Source organism: Mangifera indica, chromosome 14 (genome assembly GCF_011075055.1).
Source record: "Mangifera indica cultivar Alphonso chromosome 14, CATAS_Mindica_2.1, whole genome shotgun sequence".
Lineage (NCBI taxonomy): Eukaryota > Viridiplantae > Streptophyta > Magnoliopsida > Sapindales > Anacardiaceae > Mangifera > Mangifera indica.
Genome location: NC_058150.1, coordinates 4,594,123 through 4,617,423, shown reverse-complemented (window position 1 = coordinate 4,617,423; position 23,301 = coordinate 4,594,123). Strand labels below are relative to the sequence as shown.

Genomic DNA, 23,301 nt, shown 5'->3' with positions numbered 1-23,301 from the left:
ATATAAATAATATATTAATATATGATTATATGTTTTTTAATTTTAAAATTAATAATTTAACAAGGGGAAAACTGTTCTAAGCCGCGGTCGGGGAAATGTATCACTCGATTATATTTGATTGAAGGGTTCCGTAGGCTAAACCTGAGGACGATATTTACTTTCCACTGGTAACGAAAATCCAGCGGGGCGTCTTGAGGCTGAGCTAGAACTAACTGCCAAGCTGATGCTTCTGGTTGCATTGACTTTTCGAAATTAACTAAGTACCCAGTTCAGCTATGCTGCAGTGTCTCTCTATCAACAAGTCATCATCAGCAACCACTTCGTTACCTACGTCGCCGGCGACACTCAATCTCCCTGCTTATCCCCCGCCTCGTCAAGGTAATCGTCTTTTTCGTTTATGCAGGTCATCTGTTTGTGTAAATGTGTGATTCAAATTTGTTCCACATGTCATCTTCAATTTAAACTTTTAGTACTTGAATTAGTGAAGTAACTAGAGATGGGTAACGAATATGGGGATTTGTTGGTTGCCTGTTTTGTCTTCTATGCAGAAGTAGAAGTGATTACGAGTTTGGTTTGATAGTTTCTTTTTCCCATATGATGTATGATTCTTAGTGGATCAGCAATGTCGGAATAGGTTGAAGGGGTATTTTCTCAACTATTATATTGATGAAACTTTATCAGACTGGAGATATCATTTTCTTCTTGAAGGCATGATTCTGTGTAGTGTATAGTGGATCCTGCTTTTACTTAAGATATTAGACTAAGCAATATTTTAGACATTGGTTTTCACTAATAAGTCATTGATAGATTTTTCTGTAACATTAGTTTCTAGTATTGTTTTTTCCCTCTGTTAAATTAGCGGGCTCCACCTTACTATGGGAAAGTAGGAAATTCAGGACTTTTTGCCAAAAACAGACAGGAACCGTAGCGCAGGCCTTTCTGGAGCATTATATGAGCCTGAACACTTCACTAACCCCTCAGGTTGTTAGTTTCTTTTTAGATTTTAACAAATGTTTTTTTCTTCGGTTAGTAGCCACTTTATTGGTAGCTGTTGCTGCTTTGCTAGTAACAAGGTCGATCTTGCTTCTTTGTTTTGTGGAGATTGAATGAAATTCAATTTTACTTTGAGAAAGTAATGATTCCTCGTTGGGGACTGCAGGGAATTCTACAGATGGTTCACCTGGAACAAGTGCACAATCCTCACCTGCTGTTAACCTTACTTGGGAATACTCTCTCACTGTCCAGTCCAATTCTTACAATGAAATGTGGTCTAAAATACATGTTCTCGACCCAAGAAACGGGAACTATCACAATCACAATGAAAATGAAGCTGAAGTGCAGATAGAAGATGCATGTGGAGATGAGGATCCTCGCCAATTGGATTTGTCACATGTTCTCCAGCCCAACAGAGAATGTGTAGAAGAGGCCCTTCGTCACGCGAGACCTAATGCCCTTACTCGCCTTGTCTCAACATACTTTGATCATAGTGAGAACACCACTAACCTCTGCCTCCTCCTGCACCAAAGCATTTATCGTGCTCGGGTCCTCTATGGCCCTCTTCATGAGCTCCTTGACATTTTCCCCCTTGACCATCACTCCATCAGTCAACCACTATGTGATAAAGCTTTTGAAGTATTCCTCCAATTTGATTGTGTTGACAATCCATTTCCATGCCCTGATGACCACAACTTCCAAGAAATGCGCCGTTGCTTTTCTGAGTTGAGACAAGAACTAGACCATAATCTTCAAAAATCTCACTCAAGAGTTCGTCTGTTCCGCCATACTACCAGACGCACTGCCCTGTGTATCATTGGCACAGCTGTGGCAGTTGCTATAACTGCTGCAGCTGTTGCTACTCATGCACTTCTTGCTGTTGTGGTTTGTCCCTTTTGTACTGCTTACCTACCCTGTGGTGTTACTAAAAAGGAGCTTGCCTTTCTGGCACAACTTGATACTACTAAGAGGGGTACATATGTGTTAAACAATGATCTTGACACTATTGACCGGCTTGTTGCTCGATTATACACTGCCATTGAGGGAGATAAGCTGCTGGTAAGGTTTGGATTGGAGAGAGATAAGGACAAACATTCCATTCAAGAGGTAGTTAAACAGCTGAGAAAAAACCAGCTGAATTTCACACTCCAGCTTAAGGATCTTGAGGAGCATATCTGCCTGTGTTTCAACACTGTCAATAGGACTAGGTCATTGCTCCTCCGAGAGATCCATCTTCACCAAACTCCTAGTTCCTAACCAATTTTAGTGATATTATCCAATCATACTTTGAGAGTTATTTTTCTATTCTCAGCATCTGTCATTCCTTAACCCAGTTTTTCATGCCCCAAAAATGAGATAGAAATAGCCTCTGCCCCTTTTTACATGGGGTTTTCTGTACTTTTTATAGAGATCAAGTTCCTAGTGCCAAGGTCTGCAAGCCAGAAACCCAGGTTCATTTTTCTACCATACCTATTTCCTCTCCAGATTTTGTTAAAATTTTGGTGCTCATGCAAACTACAAAGCTGATTTAGTGATGGTGGAAATTGGTGATTTTTTCAAGCTTGTATATAAGTTTTTAATATATGTATTTCTTTAAACAGATAATAATATTATTAGATCAATGCAAATTATTGAATTCATATTGATATGCCAATCTAACGTTGGGTTCTCTATATTATTATGCACCATTATTAATATATTTCCTTGTATTACCACACATCTAGGAAGACTTTCTTTCCTCTTGCATGGTATTGAATATTAGTCACTGGATTTTGTCATATTGACTGTACATGGTAATAAGGTAACTTACCAATAGCAGCGTCTCAAAATAACAATTTAACAAACCCAGAAACCATTTCAATTCTAAATTTTTGATTTGGGTAATATTATATGCATAAATAATAGTCTGTCATCATATAATTAGATTATTAAAAATTAAAAATAAAACACACTTAATCACATCTTGACACATTATTGTTTGTACACATAATTTTATTATTTTAATTTATGAAGGAATAAAATTGTTTGATGGGTCCACTATAGCGGGAAAAAAGATCGAGTCCAACCTGCAAAACCAGTCCAAGGACCCCTCTCGGCAAGGCTGTGTGAGATTGGTTTTGAACGCCTTACTTTCACAAGGATGCGATATCTAGAGAAAAGAGTATTATTATGTGTATAATTTTTGTATATAAATAATAATGTATCATCATGTGATTAGAGAATTGAAAATTAAAGATAAAATAATACATAATCATATTATGACATATTATTATTTGTATATAAAATTATACGTATAATTTTATTATGGACAAAAAGCATGCTAATTATCCAAGCAAGGTTCAAATGGAATTTTTTGAATTTTTTAAAAATGTCTCTATTACATTTACTTTCTTCCAATCCAACAATAAATTACATATATTGTCATTACATTTTAGTACATGAAGACGAGCAAAGTGGTTCAACTCATTATTCAAGGGCGTATATCCATTGTTGTGTAATAATACATTTATGAATTAAGAGATACGATTGCATATAATTATTAATTATAATTATAATCATGATTTAGTTAGTATGAAGTAATTGTTAAAGGTCCCACTTTGACTCACCCATTTTTTTTAAGGTTTAATAATTGTAACTTCAAACTAAATAAAAATTAAAAATTAAAATCCAATAAAATTCTGAAAAAGAAAATATTGAAATTGTGGGCCTTCTGTATAGTTGGACCTAGCCTAGTTAGATAAGCCAATCTTATTCGGGTCGGATCTTCTTTCCAGTTATCCTTTTCTCTGAACAACTAAAACCCTCGTTGCCCTCGCACATATGCACCTTCCCACCACTCTTATTGCAGGTGAAGAAATTTGTCAGAAAAAAAAAAATATTACTTTTTCACTTTTATTATGCATTGAATTCAGCTTGATTTGGTGATGACAGTGTGAAAATATTGTGGATTTTTAATTTAACGAATCGAAGATGGCAGTGAAGAAACAGAAGCGCCATAGGAAGATTGTGAGATTCTTCACAGCTTGTTTTGGATTCAGGCAGCCTTACAAAGTTCTTTGCGACGGTACATTTGTCCATCACCTCATCGAAAATCGTATCACTCCTGCTGACGAAGCTCTCTCTAAAACTCTGTCCGCCCCTGTTAAGCTCTTCACCACCAAGTCTGATTTTTTTTCCTCTTCTTCTTTTTACTTTCTTACGTATTTATTTTGCTATTGTGTTATGATAATTTCTTTGTTTGCTCTGGTTTGATGATAGGTGTGTTATTGAGGAGTTGAAGAGACTGGGCCAGTCACATTCCCAAGCTCTTGAAGCGGCGCATAAGCTTGTAGTTGCAAGGTCAGCTTTTTCTTTTTGCTTCTCTTAACAAATTTGGCTGTTGCTCAGTTTGTATGGTTTGTCTTGTTATTGTGGTTAGGGTTTAGGGTTTAATGTCTGAGATTGGGGGAAGTGTCCAAGCGCACAGAGATGCATAAGCCCTAGTTTTGTTGTTTGCAAAGTTCCAACATGAGAAAATAATCATCCTGATTAGCTTTTATGTGGACATGATTTGATTTTTTCTCAGTTGTAGCGATAATTGAAATTAAATTTGAATGGCAGATGTGATCATGACAAGAGGAATAGTGCTGATGTTTGCATCATGGACATTATTGGAGAAAAAAATTCTGAGCATTTTTTTGTTGCTACTCAGGACGTTGATCTGCGGAAGAAGTTACGGGAGGTTTGTGGATCTCATGTTCAGTAGCATACGACTTGTTATTTTGCATCTTGGTTTTATAAGCTTCACTTATTTGTTCTCTTACCATTATGCAGGTTCCAGGTGTTCCACTTATATTTGGTTTGCGAAATGCCCTTTTTCTTGAGCCCCCATCTGCATTTCAACGTGAATTTGTTAAAGCTTCTGAAGAAGGACGCTCTCATATGACTGAATCAGAATATAAAATGTTAAAAAAGGGAGCTAATAACTTGTTGGAAACAGAGGGAACTAGGAATTCATCTAATGAAAATGACGATTTAGAAGATCAGCGGTTAGAGACACAGACGGTGAAACAGAAACATAATACAACAGAGGGATTGGGTATGAAGGATAGACCGCAATTTAAGAGAAAGAAAGCTAAGGTAAAAAATTTTGCTCATTTCCTTTACTTAAACTCTTAATTGAGTGTGATTGGTTCATAATACAGCTTTAAATTGTCTCTTGATTTTCTTTTGTGTAGTTGCTATATGCTTAAACTACCATAAGCAACAACATGACCATATATATTTGCACCCTCTTGGAAGTTTGACTTCTAAACATCGCATGCTACCATCTTGCAAAGCCCAAAGGATTTGGATTGTAATGCTTGCTTATTATTTTTTTCCTGTAATAGCAGCATTTAGATTGATTCATCTAACATCAACTGATGTATACTGGTGGCATTCTGCAATTTGTACTGCAACATGCCTACTTTAAGATTGTTTTTGCAACATGTATTGTGGTAAATTTTCTATTTTTCTATTTTCAGGGGCCAAATCCACTTTCATGTAAGAAGAAAAAGAGTAGTCATAATCCGAGTAGCATATCTAAAAAGGTGAGGTTTACGTGTAGTTTGTTTTTTTAATGCTGTGACATTTTTCTATTCTGCAATTTATAAGCAGCCTTTAAACTGTCTGTAACAATTTGAGGCATAATATTTCAATTGTAGTTTGAAATTTAACTAATCTGTATTTGGGACCAGGGAATTATTCAATTACTTTGATTGAACTAGTTCAGCACTCTTAAATCAAGTAATACTTTGAGTTTGGGGTGATGTACTTTCAAAATAGAAAAAATTGTTGTCAGTTCGTGAAAGAGGATTATGAAATAAATAATTGAGATGATTAATTGATATATGTCATAAATTGTTAATATGTGGAAGTCATTGTAGGAAAGTGAAGAGGGAAAAGATTCTGTGAGAAGTAGGAGCAGGAAAAGAAAGAGATCACGTGGGGCCAAAAAGCCTTTGCAGATAGACAGCTAATGGTTGTCACTGGCAAGCTGATAGAGGATCAAAATTTGTTGTGGTATCTTAGAAATTGACGTGTTGGCATTCTTCGAAGTTGCCTGAGAATCACAAATTTATACATTGTCCAAAGTTGATTAATATATTCATGTCGTTGATTGGATTGTTTCAAGACTCAGTTTGGCTGTTGATCCTTTCTCATACTCATGAAAGCCAATTTGTACTCAGTTGGATGACAACTGACAAGGCTATGAATGCCATTAAAGTGTCATATATTGTGCAATTCAGTTTCTTAACCTTTTTTTATTAATTGGAAAGAAGTGTGTGTGACTATATATGAAGTTTATAATATTGTCTCTAATCTCAGGTTAACCATGGCTAATAAAATTAAGCTTATGCCACAGTGACTCCACAGTGCATTATGATAACAAAATTAGGACAGGTTGAAAATATGACCAGAGGTGAATACCCCAATGTGGGCATGCTTGTTTTACTTCTTGTCATATCTTAATTATAGCTGGATGGGTGGCTCTCACCTCTCAGAAGAGAAGAGTAGTTTGTGGCCTTGATATATTTCTCTTCGTAGTGCGCCTCATGACAAATCTCAGTGCCCCCCCAACAACCACCCCCCCACCCCCAAAACCATTCCAAACCTCCCTTCATCTCACACTGTAAGAAGTCTCACTCTTGCTATCCATCAAATAAAATATTGAAACCCATTGTCAAAGGCCCCTTAAAGTCTGTTTTTAGACACCTAACAAGGCATATTTTCAATTACTTGATGCAGTAGGTTTCAAATCTTTGATATTTTCAATTGGGACTTTTTCCACACCAAGTTGAGTAGTTAATTTCCTGAAACCTTTATTCAAAACAAGCATTGTTTTTGTTGGATACTTAGAAGATCTGATCTCGACAGAATGCGCGTTGCATAAGAACAAGTCAAAGTTTATTATAACACTCGAGACGACAATAATTGGGGGCATATTTTGAAAGTGGTGCAGCATATGAGTCAGTGGAGAGGCTCTCTTTGAGGTGAACATTGGCAGGCAATAGAGTCTGACCAATACAGCGAAATGCTTGTGCAATGCTTACTTCCTCTTTGATGAAAGGCATTGCCCCAGCAACCACCAATGCCATTACAAATGTGTTTTGACTTGCATAGCATTGCCCCCATTCTGTTTTTCACGTTATGATTGATCTGCAACGGACCCTCTTTGGTCAACCTCTGAGCCTCTGCCAGCCACTTATATTTTCTTTAACTTTTATTATTCACTTGACAATATTTCAAATTATATCCCCTTTTTTATTTTATTTTAATTTTTGAAAAAAGAAGAAGAACAAGTCTAAAATTTTCAACCAACAATATCGAATCTTTGCTTTAATTAATCACATCAGGAAGGATAAAATCGAAAAAGAACAAGAGGAGAGAGTGTGTGAAGTAGTCAAATTTGTAATTAACAATCACGCCAAATTAATTATACTATTACTTTGAAATATCATATAGTTCAATTTCCATTCCCAAGCTTTTCCCTTGTGGGGACTTGGGTCATGAGTGCGACATGCAATTTCCAAAGTCATATTTTGCAAATGCATGTGAGCCTCATAATAATAACACATAAATCCACCTTCCATATTTTTTTTTGGCCAAAGCACTGTTTCCCACCCAAGAGATGCTGTTTTCCAAGTTTTTTCTTTTTAACTTTGAAAATCATATTTATCCATCCATGAACTGTTAAAATTAATGATTTTAAAGATAAAATAGTTATTTTGTCTGTATTATTAAAAATAAACATAAATTTGATTTTATTTTTCTCCTTATACCCTAAAAATTAACAATTTTTCTCAATTCAAGTTTTCAAAAACAATATTTTCTCTCTAGGGTTTTCAATTTTTTAAATTCAATTTTTCGACGTTGTTTCTTCCTTTTCGGTCACCTCCAGGCGACGCCTCTTTCTCTCTAGTGGGGCCTTCTTCTAACAGCTCTCCTGGGCGTAATCATCGACGAAGACGAATCATCTTTATCCAGAAACAAAGACAAGGTCTTCGTCAGGGACAGAGACAACTCATTTTTGTCTCGACGAAGACGAAGACCACGCCCAGGAGAATGGTTAGAATGAGGCCGCACCAGAGAGGAAGAAGTGTCGCTTGGAGGTCGTTGGAGAGGAAGAAACGACGCTAGAATTTGAATATGAAAATTGGAAACTCTAGGAGGACAAATGCTATTTTTTAAAAGTTGAGTTGAGAGAAATTATTAGTTTTTAGGGTTTAGGGTGGGAAAATGATATAACTAACAGACTCAGTTAATTTTAACAACCTATGGGTAAATAAATAAAATTTTAAAAATTAATGGGGAGAAACTTGGAAAATATGCATACTTTGGGTGGAAAATAGTCCTTTGGCCTTATTTTTTAATTTCAACGGACACAACACAAACCCAAAGACTAGCCTAGAGACGGCAAACCGACGTATACGAATTGAATATCTTAATCATCATTTTTATTTTTATAGAAATTTGTTTTTGTCTTTGTCATATCATCAACCGTAAAAATTAAGCTATTCAAACCTTATCCTTGTTAGAAAATCTTCATTTCATTCAAAAAGGAACAGGTAAAAGTTTAATTTTACTGACTAAATTGTTATCTTTAACCTCATTCATCATAAAATTACTATCATTATTATTTATTTATGGATAGGAGGGAGAATTTTCTCTTTTTTTTTTGGGTTATTTTGTTTGATTATAATTTTCTAATAAAAACTACCTGACAGACATTCAGCTTGATTCTTGGGTCACGGTGTCTTATGTCCCCAGTCCCCAAGGCTGTGCTTCATTTCGATTGCAATGATCTATCACACAAGAAATTTGGATGTGTGTAAGATTTACCCACTTGACAACATGTTACAACTTAATATATGAAATTATAATTTAGGAGGAAAATTAGAAATAAAAATGTTTAGAGTAATAGTAGACACGAAGAAAGTGGGGGACCACCCCTTGATGATGATGATTATTATTATTATTTTTATGTTGTTTTGTTTTCTGGGTTACCATAATTATCTCATAATGAACACTAATCAAAATTTTAATTAATCCATTTTTTAATCCGGCCAAAGGAAAGGTCCTTTTCCCCTTCTACTCCTCCTCCCCCGCCAAACACCACGCACACCCCCCAACCCACCCCCGGTTTAGGCCAAATTTTAAATACACATCCATAGAATTTTAAAAATCCAAACATTTACCTATTTCTAAATTTTTATTAAAATTATTATTAAATATAAAAATAAAATCGTTATTTTAATAATATTATTAAAAAAATATAATTTTCTCTTAAATTTTAAAAATTAACAACTTTATCTCCACTCAAAGTTTAAAAAATTAATATTTCATCTTTATAGTTTGTTTCTCTTCTCCAATCACTTCCATTTTGATTAACAGTCGATCATTTTCATCAATCTTTTAGATCTAACCACTCTAAAAATATTGTTGGTGGCTAACGTGCGATGAAGTCGATGAATCTCATGGTTCTTTGATTTGTCGTCGTTTCTTCTTCAATTCAAGCGACATATCTCTTGTTAGTGGTTGAGTATCGTTAAACGTTGTCTGAGTCGTCATGAGTCAATCGAATAAAAAAGAATTTTGTTTGATGAAACTACTCTGATGGGAGAAGAAGGTGGTGCAAAGGCTAGTCAACAGTAGAAATAAATTCTAATCATCGAAGAAAGAAGAAAAAACCCTAGTAAGAAAGGTGAATTTTTTAAAACTTCATTTTAAGAAAAAATTGTTAGTTCTCCAAACAAGGAGAAAAATAAGATATAATTTTATTTATTTTAATAATATTATTAAAATAATAATTTTACTTTTAACCCTAATAAAAAAATTTTGAACAGATAGAAATAGAGTAAATTTTGGGTAAATATTTAAGTTTTTAAAATCTAATAATGTGTATGTTTTTGCACCGAACCTTGGGTGGGAAAGAGTTATTTGGCCGTTAATCCGGATAAACAGAGTTGCATTGCATTGCATGTGATGTGAGTCATGAACGCACAATTCCCGTCTCTTCCGCCGGCTCCCTCTTTGTCTTGTGTGTAATCGGATCTTCTTTTCCCTTTCTCCCTTTCTCTTTGTTTTTCAAACAAACGCCGCCTTTGCTTTACTTGTTCTTCCAAATGAAATGAACGTTACACTCATCTGCTTTCCAAACATGAAATCACTTCTTTGCCTTATCCTCTTCTGCTTCTTCTTCTTTCCTACTGACGCTGGCAATCGTTCTTCCGATGTTGTCTCTCTTCTCGCCTTCAAGAACTCCGTCTCTCGTGATCCTTCCGATCTTCTCGCCACCTGGAACTCAGCCACCGACCACTGCACGTGGTTCGGTGTCACGTGCGATCACTCCACTGGCAGAGTTAACGCTTTGGTTCTCGTCGGGACTCTGACGGAATCCTCCAATGTCATTGCCGGAACTCTTCCACCTTCTATCTCCCAGCTGGAGGAGCTCCGGACCTTGTCCATTCCTCATAATCAGTTTTCCGGCCAGATCCCGGCGAGTATCGGAGAGCTTCGGTTTTTGGAAGTTCTGGAGCTGCAGGGAAATAACTTCTCTGGCCAGATACCGTATGAGATAAGCAGGTTGGAGGCTCTTCGAGTGCTAAATTTATCGTTTAATTCGCTGAGCGGTGAAGTTCCAAGTGGAGTGATTGGTGGAGGAAATTTGAGTGTGATTGATTTGTCGAATAATCAATTAATTGGTGGAGTGGTGATTGATTCTGTAAGTAAATGCGAGTTTTTAAAGCATTTGAAGCTTTCTAATAATTTCTTGACTCAGAATATTCCAAAGGAAATTGGAAAATGTAGAAATTTGAGGACATTGATGCTTGATAGAAATATTCTAGAAGGTCCGATTCCGGCTGAGATGGGAAGTATTTCGGAGCTCCGAGTTCTTGATGTTTCTAGGAATAGTCTTACTGATAGGATTCCAGTAGAGTTAGCCAATTGCAGAAAGTTGTCAGTTCTTGCGTTGACGAATTTGAATCAAGTAAATGGCAATGATGGTAGTTTGAAAGGAGAGTTCAACGCTTTTGATGGTAGCGTGCCTTACGAGTTGTTGATGAGTTCGAGCTTACAGATCTTGTGGGCACCGAGAGGAAATCTTGGAGGGAGATTGCCCGACAACTGGAATGAATCTTGCTCTCTCAGAGTGCTGAATTTGGGGCAAAATGTTTTCAACGGAGTGGTGCCCAAAAGTTTGGGGAATTGTAAGAATCTCACTTATTTGGATTTGAGTTTGAATAATTTGGTTGGTTATTTGCCGATGCAGCAGCTGCGAGTTCCATGTATGATGTACTTCAATGTTAGTCAGAATAACATAACAGGCTACCTTACAGGACTCGAGGATGCCAATTGCGGTAGTTTTAGCTTGCTTGTTTATGGTGATGATAGTTTTTTAGATTTGGAAGATGTACAGATTGCTTATGCTAATATTCCCGTTTGGGTATCGACTACAAATGAGAGCTTTGTGATTATCCATGATTTTAGTGGAAATAGGTTCTCTGGTACTTTGCCTATATTCTTACTGGGAGATGAATTCATGGCTAGTAAGAATAAACCTGTTTACAGATTGTTACTGAACAATAACATGTTTGATGAGTCTCTTCCCGGAGAGCTAGTCTCAAAGTGCAGCGATCTACTGAGCCTTTCAGTTAATTTAAGTGCAAACCAGTTGTCAGGTACGATTGATGAGGGGTTGTTTCTTAACTGTCTACCGTTAACGGAGTTTGAAGCAGCTAACAATCAAATTGGTGGCCCAATTGCCTCAGATGTTGATAAGTTGATGAAGCTTCAGCGTCTTGATTTAAGTGGAAACAGGGTTTCTGGATCTCTGCCTTCTCAGTTGGGGAATTTGAAATTTCTGAAATGGATTTTTCTCAGAGGGAACAATATAACAGGAGGAATTCCATCTGAATTTGGTATGTTGAGTTCTCTTAAAGTTTTAGATCTTTCTCACAATGGTCTCACAGGATCCATTCCTGCAAGTTTGTCAAAAGCCACAACTCTTGAAACTTTGTTACTTGACCACAATCGGCTTTCTGATGAGATACCCTCATCTTTCTCGACCCTCCTTAGTCTTGCTACACTGGATGTTTCTTTCAATAACCTGTCTGGCCGTATACCTCATCTTCATCACCAAATAGACTGCAATTCATTCAAGGAAAACAAGCACCTGGGTCCATGTCCAGACACGAACTCTACTGGACCAGAAAAATTTCCAATTCAGCTTACTCATGAAAAATCGCAGAGTCAGAAAAGATTAAAATCATTCATCATTGCAGTGGTAACTTCAGCTATCGCTGTTCTGTGCATAGCCTCTGTGATACCATTTATTATTTTCAGGAAGAGAAGGTTTAGGAGACTAGCTAGTGTGAGGGGGAAAGTGGTTGTAACCTTTACAGATGCTCCAACTGAACTAACCTATGATAATGTGGTTAGAGCTACTAGGAACTTCAGTATTGGCAACCTAATTGGTACAGGAGGCTTCGGGTCAACTTATAAAGCGGAATTGGTTCCAGGTTACCTGGTGGCTGTAAAGAAGCTATATTTAGGGAGATTCCAAGGTATCCAACAATTTGATGCTGAGATAAGAACCCTGGGACGTATTCGACATAAGAACCTTGTAACTCTTATAGGGTATTACGTCGGAGAGGCTGAAATGTTCTTAATTTACAACTATCTTTCTGGTGGAAACCTTGATACCTTCATACACAAGCAATCAGGCGAAAATGTACAGTGGTCAGTGATTCTCAACGTATCCATTGACATAGCACAGGCACTTGCTTACCTTCACTATTCATGTGTTCCCCGGATAGTTCATCGGGATATTAAGCCTAGCAATATCCTGCTTGATGAGGAACTTAATGCTTACCTGTCAGACTTTGGTTTGGCTAGGCTTTTGGAAGTTTCTGAAACTCATGCCACAACAGATGTGGCTGGCACATTTGGTTATGTGGCACCAGAATATGCAACCACATGTAGGGTTTCTGATAAAGCAGATGTTTATAGCTTTGGTGTGGTGCTCTTAGAATTAATGTCCCGGAAAAGATCCCTTGATCCATCATTTTCTGAGTATGGGAATGGGTTCAATATTGTCTCATGGGCCAAGATGCTGATGAAGGAGGGACGGTCTTCTGAGCTTTTTTCTCCAGCATTATGGGAAGCAGGGCCTAAAGAGAATTTGTTGGGAATGCTAAGGCTTGCATCAAGCTGCACTGTAGAGACGCTTTCTGTTAGGCCATCAGTGAAGCAGGTTCTTGAGAAATTACAGCAGTTGAAATGACAAAACATTTTAACCTCTGGCATTGGACACTGATGAGAGCGATAAAATCTCTTCATGTCTGCAGCATTAGCCGTACTGTAAGGTGAGGTTATCCATGTTTTTTTCTTTTTAATGTTTGTGTCTTCCCAATTATGTCATTTTACTTCTATGACCAGCTTTGCTGGAGTACTAACTGAAGGGATTGCATAACCAAATTTGCTTTCATGAAAGTGAAAAGAGGCTGTGACTGTGTAAATTTAATTTCATGCTTTTACTTTTAATTTTAGTTCTTTTAAACTTTGAAACAAAGCTATATCCACTGTTTTTTTTTAAAAAAGAAGAAAAGATTGAAGACCCACATTGCTTCTTTTACCGTCTAAATTTCAAATTTCTTTGGCTTACAATGACTCTTTTAAGACACATGTATTGACTAGCAACAGCAAACACTTTAAAAGATTCAGCTTTATTTTCTCTTTTTACCTAACAAGCGTTTAAAGCCTTATTTATTTATTTATTTATTTTTTATAATTGGAGACTTTGCCCGTATTAGTTAAACAGGTAAATTCAGGGTATAATAACCGAATGTATAATTACTACACTAAACAAGTTAAAGTTACACATGCATGATATAGACTTCAACTCAGGACTTCTCTTTGGAAGTTTTAGTACTTTATCAATTTTATTAACTTTTAACATTCTTAAAGCTTTTTATTTTCTCGGCAGTTATTTGTGATTTATTACGTATTTTTATTTTTGTTTAAATAAAATTCCTAGTAAAACAATATGATCTTACCTTCCTGTTCGGTTTTTCAGAGATGGCACCGACCCCAAGTGGAACCGCCGCTGCGTGACATCAAAATTCAGGGTCATCTCCTCATGTCTAAGGTTATTTACAATGTCCACGGACCTCACCTCATTGCTTATTGATTGGCTGCACTAGAACAGTTTCCTCGACGTAATTTGTCTATACTCCCATTGTTGTGCTTTGGAATAGTAATGGGTAACTCAAAATACGATCTTACCCTCCTTTGTTTGTTTGTTTACAGATGACAATCGAGTGGAAATTTCGTTCCTTGCTTTACATCAAATTCAGTGATCTTCTCCACCTCTTGTAGTCGGCGACATTGTCCACCACCTCACTAGGTTTGTTCTGACTGCAACACAACAGTTTTCTTATATTTTTCTCAATTTCGCATAGTGCATTGAAAAACTTTACCATGATAAAGCATATGCGAATAAAACATCACTTTACGAGTGTAGATTTCTCACATTTTAAATGACTTAGTGGAGTAAACAATATTCATCATGTTAAATGTAGAGTAACTATGTCATACCCGACAACCTCCAACATGTGTCGTAGACAACTAAACATTTGTCACCAAAATAGTATGGACATGCAAACTTACCTAGCATCTAGGCTCCACATGTCCCCTAATCATCACAATGCGGTCGCCCCTTGACTGTAAAAACCAACTGATGGAGGAGGCATGTGATTGATCTTTTGAATTCTGTTTTTACTAATCTTGTTTATTCACTACCTTTTTTTCACTTGCAAGAATGGTGGGGAGTGTTTTATTATTTTCGGTCGAGAGAATTTAATCAAAATAACTCATTTTAATATATATAAAAACAATTTTAACCAATTTTATATTGATTATATGAATATATATAACTAAGAAATATAATAAGTATGCCTACCCGCCTATTGTTTTGGAAAACTAAGATAATTTTATTTTGATTGGTTTTTCATGAATTGTAACTCATAAATTTAATTAGTTTTTCATTTTACATTATATTTGAAGCAAATTATCTAATTCTATAACTAAATTAACTAACAAAATACCATAAAAAATGTTAAATAATTTATGAATTAATAAAACATGATTCTTCGCCATATAATGAAATTTAAAATTTCAGATGTAATTTGAAAAGCAAAATAAAAAACAAGATGGATTTATTTGATTTTGAATTGATTTTAGATGAAATTGTGTTTGAGAGATAAAGAATCTTTAAATTAGAGACGCAGGTCAAACAAATATTAACTTAAGATCAATATAAACTAAGTTAAAATTGTTTAATCTTTTTTTTTTTTCTTAAAAAAAGAAGTTATCTTTAATGAATTTCCGCCCCCTGCAATTTAAATTTTGCATTCTCCCTGTGGCTAATTAGTTTGAGTTTATCGATTTGGTTTCAGTGTTGTTGAAATTCTCCGACATTTAGCAACGTGGAGTGGGAATAGTGGCTGTAGTCTCAGACAGGCAGGCACAAGTGGCCATGCAAGGCAGCCATTCGAAGCAACCATGGGAAACGGCAACCATGCGAAGTTACCTAAGCACGACCAGACAAACTACAAATTTTTTTTGGTATATCACTACATAATATTGTTGAAATTCTCCGATATTTAGCAAGGAGGTAAGGTGGAGTGGCATTAGTGGTTGTCGTCCCTGTCTCAGACGGGCACAGGCACAAGCAACCACGCGAAGCGACAACTTGTCTTTTTCAAAATGTACTTATTAAAAAATGAATAAAAACTATTTCTATCCTTAAATATTATTATAATTTTGTTTATACAATGTTACGTAAGCACTATAAATTTCTTTTGGTACAATACTATATAATATAATATAATATAATGCATTCTATCTAATAAAATACAACCAAATATAACCAGTACTTGCATGGCGTGTGTACTAACTGTCAAGTAGAAGAAGAATAATCTCTTCAAGAAAAGTTTTGACCTTACTCATTGACAAACAGTTTCAATTTGTCAGGTTGAAGAGGCTTCAGTTTCACCCTGTTTAGCCTTGAGAACAACCTCTTCTGTGGTTGTGCCAATTATCTCATTCGCACTCTTCACATCTAGGCATCTATAATTTCCATTACTATCCTGATTTCACAAACACGAACACTGGAAATTAGTCATGTTGTTTCTGAGTAATATTATGTATAAATGCTTTTGAGTAAATAAATTATATGTCTTCATATAATTTAATGTTATTTTATCTTTAATTTTAAATCATCCAATTACATTATAATATATCATCTATGTAACCAATTATATACTAAAAGATATATGTACATAGTTTTATTGTTTCTTGATCTTGGAGAATGAAGTGTATTATTCGAAATAAATCTCACCTGGGAAACAATCCCTAATTTCTCTAACTTTTGAACCGCATCATCCACATCAAAGTTACAGGTTTCTCCAAATACCTCCTTGATTAGTTCCTCACAACGCAGGTCAAGAACCTACTTCATATAATTCCAATTTCATAAGTCAGCATTCCACTGGACTCTATATTTCATCAAGCAATAAAAATGTAAGTGAAGTAGCAATTTAAGTAGTCTGCACCTTTCTAGTTGCTTCTCCTTTCAACATTAGAATAAAGAATGCAACGATCACCTCTTTTACCTGCATATTAATGATATTATGTTCTGTAACAGGTTTTAATATTCTTCTGATGCAAGAAACAGCTCATTGAACATTAAGAAACATGATCATAAGGCAGACAGGAAAATTATGTGATGAGAATTCAGAATATCAGTTTCTGTTTGATGCCTAATGACTTGACCAACTTCATTTGTAATACTCTCAAAAGATCAATGTAAGTTTTCTTCCCTTTTCTGAAACAAGACCAAATTATTCAGTTGGATAAAAGCTCACTGGACAAGAAAATGAAGAAAATTTCTGGCTTATTACTTACTTCCTGTTGAATCACCTCATCGCACAAGTGTAAAAGAGTTCCCCTTCCACTATCCAGTTGCTTGTCATACACGGACTGTGTAATTAAGCTCTGATATGCTACCAAGTTCTCGTTAAAACTATATATAGGCAGTTTCACAAGCATTAGTCTCTATAAGCAAAAAGAACCTCACAGAAGGAAAATTTTTAAAGCAAGGATAGACTCGATTGAATGAATAGATCACAAACATTGGGCGTTCATAGAAAAATACTAGCAAACATGTGAGCAAAATTCCAGGCATAACGCATCATTTTGGTATGATGAGTCTAACCAAATCTATTCCCAAATCAATTTTCCCTGTTCATCTATATGAATCTTTGGTGTAAGAAAAGAGGAAAAAGGTATATCTCTAATGGTTCCTCAGACTTTTGTGTCCAAATTCAAACTGCATGACACATCTTACTCCTTTATTTGTGAAAATTTAAATAAATATATACAAACTGATACTACCCTAAGCAATAAAAATAGCAATGAGAAGAAGATGAAGAGTACACTTAACGCAAAATATGTCTTAACGCAGTAACCGACCACTGCCGTCAAGATCCCATAAATGACTCGTAGATCAGTTTTCGGGATACTGAGAGAACTAATCAGAGTAACCTGAAAAAAGTGCACGCAAACAAATTGGATCAATACAAAGAACACATTTATAAAAATCCAGAGTCGAATATGTAATAACCGACCAGCCCTATTAAAGCTGAAACAAGAAACTTGACCCAGTCCATTGGTGTTAAACCTGGGTTTTTCTTCTCTGGCTGTTCACACAGAACCAAAAAAAAAAAATCACCATGTTAAATGTGCTAATTCAGAGATTAAATAATAGGCAGGAGGAGAGATTTAGAATCAGAGAGAAAAGCAGATGCATGGTCTTTAATAAAGAGAGCAATAACAAAAACTCACAAGAACTATCTCCATATCAGCCATGGGAATGTTTTCAAAGTGCTTCACATATATATTCCTGTCTGTTTCTTTTTTGCCGCCTACTCTCCTGCGGTTTACCACTTTTTCTTTTAGATAGCATTGATGTTATTAAAGTTAAAATTTGAAGATAAACTAATGGAGCAGTTAGGGTAATTTCAATGTATATAAAGAATGAATTCAAAGATATAATAGAGGTTTCATATTCGCTTTGTCCAAAGCACTAATCTTAACCAAACATTTAAAAAAAAAAAAAAACCCAGGAAAATATACCAAAAAGAAAATCTCCCAATACCTATAAACAACAATTATTCGTTGAAACGTTGGTTCTTGGATTGTGATCTTGCCAAACAAATTACCAATGCTGGCCACATGAGAAAAAAATTTAATGTGATTGATGGCCTAAGATATAATTTATCATCAAGAGACCAATAGTAACAACAATGAAACATCACAAATTGCAATTTTGAAACCTGAGACTGAGCTTCTCAATACGAATCCGTTCAACATATAAGCCTTCGGCTGCCGTTTCAGACTCGGTGAGAATTTCCACAGGTTTTGTCATATCTTTACTAGATACTTGACTTGACTTCCCATAGAAAAGCCTTTTTAGTCTGTATGGAAAAGAGTCCAAAAGAGCAACAAATAATATCATTGGAGAGCTAAAAACAAGTGGATTTATCGAATCAACAATTAAACAATAATATTTCAAACCCGCAAAATGTATGAACTGTTTGACAGTAATTTGAAGCTCTTTCGTAATCATATTACTCACCCAATTATTGTCAGGAAAATTCTCCATATACGCGCAATGATTGTATTTATTTTTGCAATGACAAAGTAACCACTTCTTTGGTCAATTCCAAACCCACGCCGAAATATTATGTACTAGATTCAATGCAACGAATCAAAGTTAGTTCATAATTGAGAGGAAAAGATGCAAAGATTTTAATGCTTCCAAATAAATGATATCACATGAGCAGAAAATCAAAATCAACGCAGATCCTTCTGTCTCCGTCTTTTCTCCTTATTATCTAAGAAATGCTGATGATTCAGATATTCATATCATAATTATCACTTAATCAGGTTTGTCTAGTGAAAAATAAATCTTTATTGATCTTTTACAAACTTGTATGTGTAACAAATACACAAAAATAAATCCCAGACTAATTAAAAAGGGAAATTTAACTGGGGAACACAAATGATATCCATCATATATCTCCCTGTCAACTGTATAAAATGATCATCAACAATCAAAGCTGGATTGAAGCAATACCTTATCGGCAAAGTTTGGAAGGTTTTCATGAGGGTTCTTCCTAAAATATCTCGTCAAAAGGGCTTTGTCAAGCTATGTTTATCCAAAAGTGAACATTGGAATCAGCGAACAAATGAATCATGACAAAGAAAACTTTCAGATAAAAGTTCTGACTGTTTGTCAAAATTATGCAGTTAAGTACAAACCTTAGTTTCATCAACTTTAATGGGAAGATTTAGGCGATATTGTGCGGAAAGTGCAATGCCAATCTCCTCATCAGTTGTTATCTTAAAATTGGCTTTATCCATCACCTTATAAAAGGTTAAATTAAAATGAATTTCAGGAAACAGAAGAAAAGAACGGCAGGAAAGCAAATGACACGATCAATGAAACAACTATAGAGAACCACATGCATTCGAATCATATAGCATTCGATGTTACTTTCTATACCACCTAATATGTAATGATCATACGAAACATGTTTGGTTGAATGTTAACAAAATCATTCATAATTTGTAAACTGGTTCAGTATGTACACGGTAAACCGTTCCCTATTCAGTATTCTTATGCTTTAAACAAGAAGAAAGCCTTTAAGAAAGAGATTTTTTGAGGATTTTCGTCAGTGGGAATCTTTAATCTAGGTTTCAGGCAAACACTTTTTATGCAAAGTATATCTATTTAATTGAGGCCACCCAACGACACAATACAAATTACAGTATTCATATGATACCTGAAACAAGAAGGTGAGGAAATTCTGTTCTAAGTCATCAATCTCTTCAGGATTTAGGTTCTGCTGCTCCAATTTGGAAGCCCCATGAACCGGCTCAAACAAGGAAAACAATAGCTGCAAATGCAATAAGTATCAAAGTCAAGCTAAACAACGTGTGACGAAGAAAGATAAAACACCACAAAGCAGCTTAAGAGTGACAGCAATATCTAAATTAAATACCATCATATCCTCAAATTGCAGAAGATACCAAGCTCGAATGGTGTATTCAACTCTCTGGCACAGCTTTTGAAACTCAATTCGATCCGATTTTTTATCTACAGAAGATGTGAAATGTCCGGCCAAATCAGAAAACATTAACAAGACAATTTAATTAATTATTAAATCATTTAACAGAAAAGGTTCATTTAAATTTCCACAAAGAAATAGTACCAATGAGGTCGGCCAAGTTCCCGACGAGCTTATTCTTGAGAACGGGAATAACAGATTCACGTTCTAGTCTTATTACATCCTTTCTTTTACCCATAATTTTTCATCAGTCGAGGCTTGTTTGAAAATGTGATGGTGAAAATGAAGAAGAAGAGACAAGGGTCGAGAGAAGTGTGTGGTGGGTAACGCCTGACTCTGCGGCGGGAAATTCTCACAACTGAATATTATTCAATGTTTTGGAGCGCCAATTGTTAACTGCTTAATTTGGGTTATGTAACATATAAAATAAAATAAACAAATAAAAATCAATGATTAAAAAAAGTCCTCTTGTAATTTTTGTTCCATTTTCCTTTAAAATAAAAAATTTCTACCTGCAGCAAATTCTTAGTGTAACCCCAAAACAAACAAGGAAAAGAAAAGAGTAAGGGCAAGTGGCAACACAGCAAGAGAACTGAGATATAAATGAATAACAGAGAGCTCCTGAGATAACTCACCAAAACTAATTCCAGATCAGCCATTGGAATACTTTTAAAATGTTGTACATATATTCTTCGGTCTGGTTCATCTCCTTCACTTGCTGGCATGCAGAATGGTCATTATGAGTAGAGTTGAAAAGGCAAGGCTCTCCTCCCTGTCATCAGGATTTTCCACAACAGTAACAACAAAATAACGTAAAAGTAAATCCAGGCAAACATAAAATCATTTTAGTTTCATAAGTTAAAACATATTTGCAACTTAAAACGATGAAGAAATGATACTGTAGGTACCGATGAATCTGCGCTTTGAGGACGGGGATGACAGATTCACGTTCTAATCTGATCGCTTCATACTTCTTTTTCCTGTCCATGTTTGTAAAAGGAAAACTGGATCCATGCTGCATCGTTTTGTCTAATTTTTTGACTGTAACTCGTAAGCATATGCAACACTAATTCATTTCTCCCACACGTCACAGTAACTGCTGTTGGCAGCATATTTTGGAATCACAATTTCGAACCAGTGAGCGTTTGGTTTGGATAATATTTTATTATCAAAATAGAAATATTATCTTGAAGATAGATTACTTAGAAGATTACTGGTATAAATGATTATTATGTTTGATAAAATTTGGTAAGTATAAATAATTATTGTGTTTGGTTAAAGGTAATAAAATATTACTAGTAAATTATTTTACTTAAATACCTTTGAATATAATTATTTTTAAATTTTTTTATATTATTTGTCATATTAATTAAAAATAAATTTATTTTTGTCTCAAAAAATTAATAAACAATAATATAATTATAATAAAATCAAGATTACCTTGGTGATCTTTAAATACCTGAGGTGATTGTGTTAATCAAATTACTACATATATTACCTGCCACGTCAATATTAGTAATAGAATATTACTGTAATCTTTTATTACTGACAAATCAAATAAGAGAATAAAAGATAGATTACTAAGGTAATCTTAAAAAACTCAAACCAAACACCTCTAAGTAAATCCGTGGTTATGCTAAATCCCTCCCGATCCATCCAATATTTTCAAAACCAAACTAAACGTAATCCCAGTGGAGGGAACGTCCTAGTCATCGTTTGGTCTAACCACCGTGTGTGAGCTAATCCAATCAGTTAACTGATTGAATAATATTTAAAATAATTTTATATAATTTATTTTTAAAAATATAATTTAAAATATATTATTGTTAGAATTAGTTGGGAAATTAATTAAAATAAGCAAAATTTTAAGCGTTTATACGTTTTTAGGCCACCCTAGAAAAGTTTTACTAAAATAAGCAAACCGTATTTTTTTTATCTTTTTTACCCTTATGTTGAAAAACCAAGTAAAAATATTTTTTCTGAGAATGTGCGTCGGTTTATGGTGGTTACGATGGTGGCTAGGGATTTTACACTGAAACCCTAAATATGTCGAATTATGTATATGCGTGTTTTTGAATGTTTCGAACGCTTAAAATGATGTAGTTTCGATGTTAATGGATGTCTGGAAGTGTAGCCGTTGAGAGACAAAAACGCGTAAATTTACAGTGTCACGCAAACTGCGCAAATTTACAGTGCCGCGCAAACTGCGCAAATCGCATAAACACTGTTTACACATTGTAAATACTGTTCACATCGCGTAAAATTAGATATTATAGTTTGTGAACAGTATTTTTGCGCGATTTTGCAAGCGGTTTGTGCAGTGAACAGTGTTTGCGCGGCACTGTAAATTTGCGCAATTTGCGTGACACTGTTCAATTTTTGAGCTTTTGTCTCTCAACGGCTACACTTTCAGACATCCATTAACATCGAAACTACATCATTTTAAGTGTTCGAAACATTCAAAAACATCCATATACATAATTCGACGTATTTAGAATTTCACTGTAAAATCCCTAGCCACCATCGTAACTACCATAAACCGACGCACATTCTCAGAAAAAATATTTTTACTCGGTTTTTTAACATAAGGGTAAAAAAAATACGATTTGCTTATTTTGGTAAAATTTTTCTAGGGTGGCCTAAAAACGTATAAACGCTTAAAATTTTACTTATTTTAATTAATTACCCAATTTAGTTTGATAGTTTATATATTCTAAATTTATAGATAAGGTTTTAGACTTAATTTCCAGTAACAAATCTTTTTTAAAAAATTTATATTTTTGTGTTGATTGAATTATACACAATTTTTTATTTGATCTAAATTAACAATTCTTTTCAATTCAATACAATTCAAAACAGTTTAATTTCTAAAACAATTTTCAAATAAACTAAAACTAATTTGGTTAGTAATTCCTGGTTCAACCAATCAATCCGGTCAGGTTTTCAAAACCAGAAACCCAATATTCATCTCACTTCCTAGATTAAAATTTATCATTAAGGATATGGAGTAGACACAACCCATGAGTGAGTTTTATTTTTTAAACTCAAAATAATAACATATGTTTTTCGCAATCGATATCAACATAGGGTT

At 34.9% G+C, this 23,301-nt stretch overlaps 4 protein-coding genes across 8 annotated transcripts; 3 read left to right on the top strand and 1 right to left on the bottom strand.

The window, feature by feature from the left end:
* The first annotated feature begins 71 nt into the window (after positions 1-71).
* LOC123195641 (UPF0496 protein At3g19330-like) lies at positions 72-2,647 on the top strand. 2 transcript variants are annotated; one of them, XM_044609462.1, is made up of 2 exons: positions 72-378; positions 1,172-2,647. In XM_044609462.1, the coding sequence occupies exons 1-2, from the start codon at positions 276-278 to the stop codon at positions 2,248-2,250; spliced, it is 1,182 nt and encodes a 393-aa protein (XP_044465397.1). In that variant the 5' UTR covers positions 72-275; the 3' UTR covers positions 2,251-2,647. The 2 variants fall into 2 exon arrangements, with proteins under 2 accessions (XP_044465397.1, XP_044465395.1); XM_044609460.1 differs by having other exon boundaries at positions 73-378; positions 1,160-2,647.
* A 1,101-nt stretch (positions 2,648-3,748) lies between these two features.
* On the top strand, positions 3,749-6,310 carry LOC123195626 (rRNA-processing protein UTP23 homolog). Of its 2 annotated transcripts, XM_044609441.1 has the most exons (7): positions 3,749-3,841; positions 3,925-4,154; positions 4,252-4,332; positions 4,594-4,714; positions 4,807-5,112; positions 5,499-5,564; positions 5,901-6,310. In XM_044609441.1, the coding sequence occupies exons 2-7, from the start codon at positions 3,964-3,966 to the stop codon at positions 5,991-5,993; spliced, it is 858 nt and encodes a 285-aa protein (XP_044465376.1). In that variant the 5' UTR covers positions 3,749-3,841; positions 3,925-3,963; the 3' UTR covers positions 5,994-6,310. The 2 variants fall into 2 exon arrangements, with proteins under 2 accessions (XP_044465376.1, XP_044465374.1); XM_044609439.1 differs by having other exon boundaries at positions 3,784-4,154.
* A 3,669-nt stretch (positions 6,311-9,979) lies between these two features.
* On the top strand, positions 9,980-15,847 carry LOC123196490 (LRR receptor-like serine/threonine-protein kinase RPK2). Its single transcript, XM_044610553.1, has 4 exons — positions 9,980-13,382; positions 14,093-14,234; positions 14,326-14,422; positions 15,474-15,847. The coding sequence occupies exon 1, from the start codon at positions 10,145-10,147 to the stop codon at positions 13,298-13,300; it is 3,156 nt and encodes a 1,051-aa protein (XP_044466488.1). The 5' UTR covers positions 9,980-10,144; the 3' UTR covers positions 13,301-13,382; positions 14,093-14,234; positions 14,326-14,422; positions 15,474-15,847.
* LOC123196491 lies at positions 15,801-21,249 on the bottom strand. Of its 3 annotated transcripts, XM_044610554.1 has the most exons (17): positions 21,119-21,249; positions 20,846-20,982; positions 20,355-20,568; positions 20,145-20,239; positions 19,926-20,039; positions 19,402-19,506; positions 19,217-19,288; positions 18,716-18,828; positions 18,414-18,554; positions 18,236-18,304; positions 17,923-18,010; positions 17,706-17,777; positions 17,522-17,622; positions 16,984-17,101; positions 16,632-16,691; positions 16,418-16,528; positions 15,801-16,166 (listed from the first exon to the last, which is right to left on the bottom strand). In XM_044610554.1, exons 3-17 carry the CDS (start codon positions 20,446-20,448, stop codon positions 16,047-16,049), a joined length of 1,473 nt encoding a protein of 490 aa, XP_044466489.1. In that variant the 5' UTR covers positions 20,449-20,568; positions 20,846-20,982; positions 21,119-21,249; the 3' UTR covers positions 15,801-16,046. The 3 variants fall into 3 exon arrangements, with proteins under 3 accessions (XP_044466489.1, XP_044466490.1, XP_044466491.1); XM_044610555.1 differs by lacking the exon at positions 20,355-20,568; XM_044610556.1 differs by lacking the exon at positions 15,801-16,166 and having other exon boundaries at positions 16,418-16,531.
* Between the last annotated feature and the right edge of the window lie 2,052 nt (positions 21,250-23,301).